The following is a 3,557-nucleotide window of genomic DNA, read 5'->3' as shown; positions in this document are numbered from 1 at the left end:
AATGTGAGATGGGATCACTTATCCCATGCAAATCTATATGGCCAATATCTACAGATACCCCCACAATTTACTATAGTTGATTCTTAAAAAGAGAACAGTTAGTGGAGATTATAGCACACACAGTGATCCGAAGTTGGATGATGGATGAGCAGTTGGCTTGTTTAAATGATGGATTGGTGAAAGGAAAGAAAGACCTCATCCTGGATCATTATTGCTGTGTTTTCTCATTTTGAAGACCTTTCTAGCACAAACAGCATCAACACCAGGATCCTAGCAAAGTCTTCCTTTTGCACTCCCCAGCCGTGTAGAGGCATGTTATGCTTAAGCGGGTGAATTAAATCTCTTTCGTTAAGGAACTTTTGCGTGATACACACCGATTCTTAGGAATAAACAAGACATGACACCTGCACACGTGCCAGCGTTATATCTGTTGTGTGCGCCCGTTTCTACTAATTTATTTAGTCTGGTTTTTTATTCCAGTCTCAGTTTGATTTTCTCTCCTGTTCAACTACAAACTTATGTTTTTAATTCTCATGTCTTGTGTGTCATTTTGCTATGTGAACTTCTTCATGTGTCTTTTCCCCCCGTTTTGCTTGGAAAGGAAAACGGGGGAAATGCCTTGATCAGCCTTTGACTTTTCGATTCCTCCCTCACTGCTAGGAGCCTAATTAAATTCAGCCCTTCTTTCGTGTTCTGCTTTTCACTTCATTTTATATTTTGATGTCTATTTTGCAATCATAATAATCAGGCAATCATGAGAAATAGCACCTTAAGCTGCCTTTCCCAGCTCTGGCTTTGCAATGAGGGCTGTGCTGATAGTTGCCGAGATACTCCCGCCCCTCGACTCACGTAATTCATCTTGTTGACCAATCCCGTCGTTCCCCCAAAAAAGTTTACGCCATGCAGCCTATAAGAACTGCTTAAGTATCTCAAGTAACAGAAAAGACTTGTCTTTCCCGTAACCCATTTATGGATTCGTTGGTGCCTTCAAAGCCTGGTAGAGCCACAGGTGGACTAACTCTTTGACTTCATGAGAGGGAAATAATTTTGGGGGGACACTTTCTGGCCGCCATCGACCCAGGTGGAGATGTCTGAGGAAAATCTGGGGGAAGAATCGGGCAGCTCCCCAGTCTCTCCTGTGGACAGCCTGAGCAACAGCGAGGGGGAGCTGGACAGACAGCCGAAGAGATGTGGGAGGAAGAGGAGACCGAGCAGGAAAAATGGGGAGGACTCAGATAGCCCGACCCCTGGGAAAAGAGGGAAGAAGTCCAGCAGCAGCAGCCCCCAGTCTTTCGAGGAGCTCCAATCGCAGCGGGTCATGGCCAACGTCCGGGAGCGACAGAGGACCCAGTCTCTGAACGAGGCTTTCGCGGCTCTGCGGAAAATTATCCCCACTTTACCTTCGGACAAACTCAGCAAAATACAGACCCTAAAACTTGCAGCCAGATACATCGACTTCCTCTGCCAGGTGCTGCAGAGCGACGAGCTGGACTCCAAAATGTCAAGCTGCAGTTATGTGGCTCACGAGAGGCTGAGCTACGCCTTCTCTGTGTGGAGGATGGAGGGCGCTTGGTCCATGTCAACATCTCACTAGCACCTGGAGAAATCATGCCCAAAATGGTACGCTTGGCTTTTTTCAACTAAAACTGCATGACTGGAAAATAAATAAATAGACTGTTTTATGGCTGCACAGTACAGTGGTGTAATTCAACCTAAGCAGCTTTACTTTGTACACTTTTCCTTGTGTCTTTCTGCAGAGTTTCGTGACTTAGCGAATGCCTTATTTTACCTACAGGTGACTGCTGAATCTACTACTCACATTCTGAAAAGGGACAATCTGGAGTCCAATGCTGGATACATGGGATCGCCTAACGACATCAGAATTTTGTGCAGAGGCCCGAAAGGGACTCACAGCCGTGTGTGTTAGCTCCATACACCCCAATTCTGGTGTGTTTTCGTGCTGTTGACGACGAATGTTTAAAATTTCGCCTTTTATAAATGCATGCCTTTGGGCTTTATTTCTGTGGAGGTCAAAGTGCATTATTGAAGTCTCAGTTTTTTTGTTTTTTGTTTTTCTCGTTTTTGTGTGTGTGCGAGAGAGAGGGAGCCTGTAATGTGTGGCTCACATTACAGGCTGACTTTGTGGATCTAACCTGTGCAAAAAAAATATTTTTCAGAATGCATTTATTTATTTATTGATGAAACGTGTTGGAGAATAGATCCTGTGTCTGAAATAAATACGTTCCTATTTTTTATTATCGTTTTTTCAGTTTTGTAAATGTTTGTATATAACTTTTTTTGCATTAAAGAAAGACGATGAAAGCTGCTTGCATTTGACTTCCCCCCTTCTTTTTACCCAGCGTGCTTGCCAGTGAGGAGGGCGAAACTACTGCCAAGTAAAGCACGCTTACATTTGATAGTCAACATAAATTACATCTGAAATAAATTAGCTTTCATACATCACGTGGAGGGTGATTGTATTTGCATATCCATCAATTTAATGGTAAAACCTCCCACTGTTGCCAGCTAAGAAAAACAGATGGCGTTATTACTGGCATGGATAGAAGTGTTGGATATATGTTTTTTTTTTAATTATTATTATTTGTTGCACATCCAAAAAGAAAATAATTTTTTTAAATCATAGTTTGGTACGCTTCTCACATATAACTAAACTATTTAAGGAAAGATTGAGGTCAACTCGTGATTTAAAAGACAGAAACGTTTTTATTGCAGCACAGTGTGTGCTGTTAAAAAAGCGCCAGTCAATCTAAAATTGCGTTTTAATTAAAACATTTTTTGAAAGCCCCGTGCAGTCTCCAGTTTCTCTCTCACTCTCTCTTTCTCTGGCTTTGTTTACAGTTGGATTAAGGCCTGTGCTTGAAACTCGCCATTATAAGTAAATGAGTTACACTGAGGTCAGATGAGCCCGCTGCTGGACTCCTGCTACAGTCTCCTTTCTGCCAGCAGCTGAACTTCAGCAGAAGTTCACTTCAGGGGTTATAGGATTTCAGAAATTCTTTAGAAATTGTCGTCAGTTACAAAGGACGTGCCTTATGAGATCATAACTGAGGGGAAAAAATCGATTCACGTCTGGTGTAATTGCACATATTACATCAGCGGTAATTTAGCGACTTCCCCACGTTGTATAGCCTTGAAATGTATTCCTGCGCATTGTCACTAAATAAATCTTTCACAGTGCTATCGTGCTGTGATTGATCTCGGTGATCTGGGAAAGTCCTTCTCGCTGTCCAAATCAAAGTGCGTGCCCGTTTGAAGGTGTGTAATTGGCTTGGGAGGCATGTATGGAATTCCCAGATGTCTATGAAACTTAAGGAGGCCGTGAAGGTAGGCTGTGGGTCCCCGCGTGGAAGCACTGGACGTTCAGGGGAAATGCCTCCCAACTATGTATCAACAGCATTTCCACCCCCCCGAAATGTTTACTGTGAACCATTTCCACTATAGCATCAGATAAATAATCAGGGCCCACAGCAAATAGAAGCTGTGACCAATCCCCATATTTCAAAAAGCCCATAATTTCCTTTTTTTTTAATAATAAC

The 3,557-nt window shown here is 42.8% G+C and overlaps 1 protein-coding gene across 1 annotated transcript; it reads left to right on the top strand.

Moving 5' to 3' along the window:
- The first annotated feature begins 952 nt into the window (after positions 1–952).
- On the top strand, positions 953–2,742 carry twist1b (twist family bHLH transcription factor 1b). Its single transcript, XM_085290377.1, has 2 exons — positions 953–1,620; positions 1,796–2,742. Exon 1 carries the CDS (start codon positions 1,088–1,090, stop codon positions 1,592–1,594), a length of 507 nt encoding a protein of 168 aa, XP_085146503.1. The 5' UTR covers positions 953–1,087; the 3' UTR covers positions 1,595–1,620; positions 1,796–2,742.
- The last annotated feature ends 815 nt before the right edge of the window (positions 2,743–3,557 follow it).

This window comes from Mchenga conophoros, linkage group LG11 (assembly GCF_057382185.1).
Source record: "Mchenga conophoros isolate Kocher_MC1m ecotype Shallow Benthic linkage group LG11, M_conophoros_male_GT1.1, whole genome shotgun sequence".
Lineage (NCBI taxonomy): Eukaryota > Metazoa > Chordata > Actinopteri > Cichliformes > Cichlidae > Mchenga > Mchenga conophoros.
Note: the sequence above shows the minus strand (reverse complement) of the source record. Positions and strands in the feature narration are given on the sequence as shown.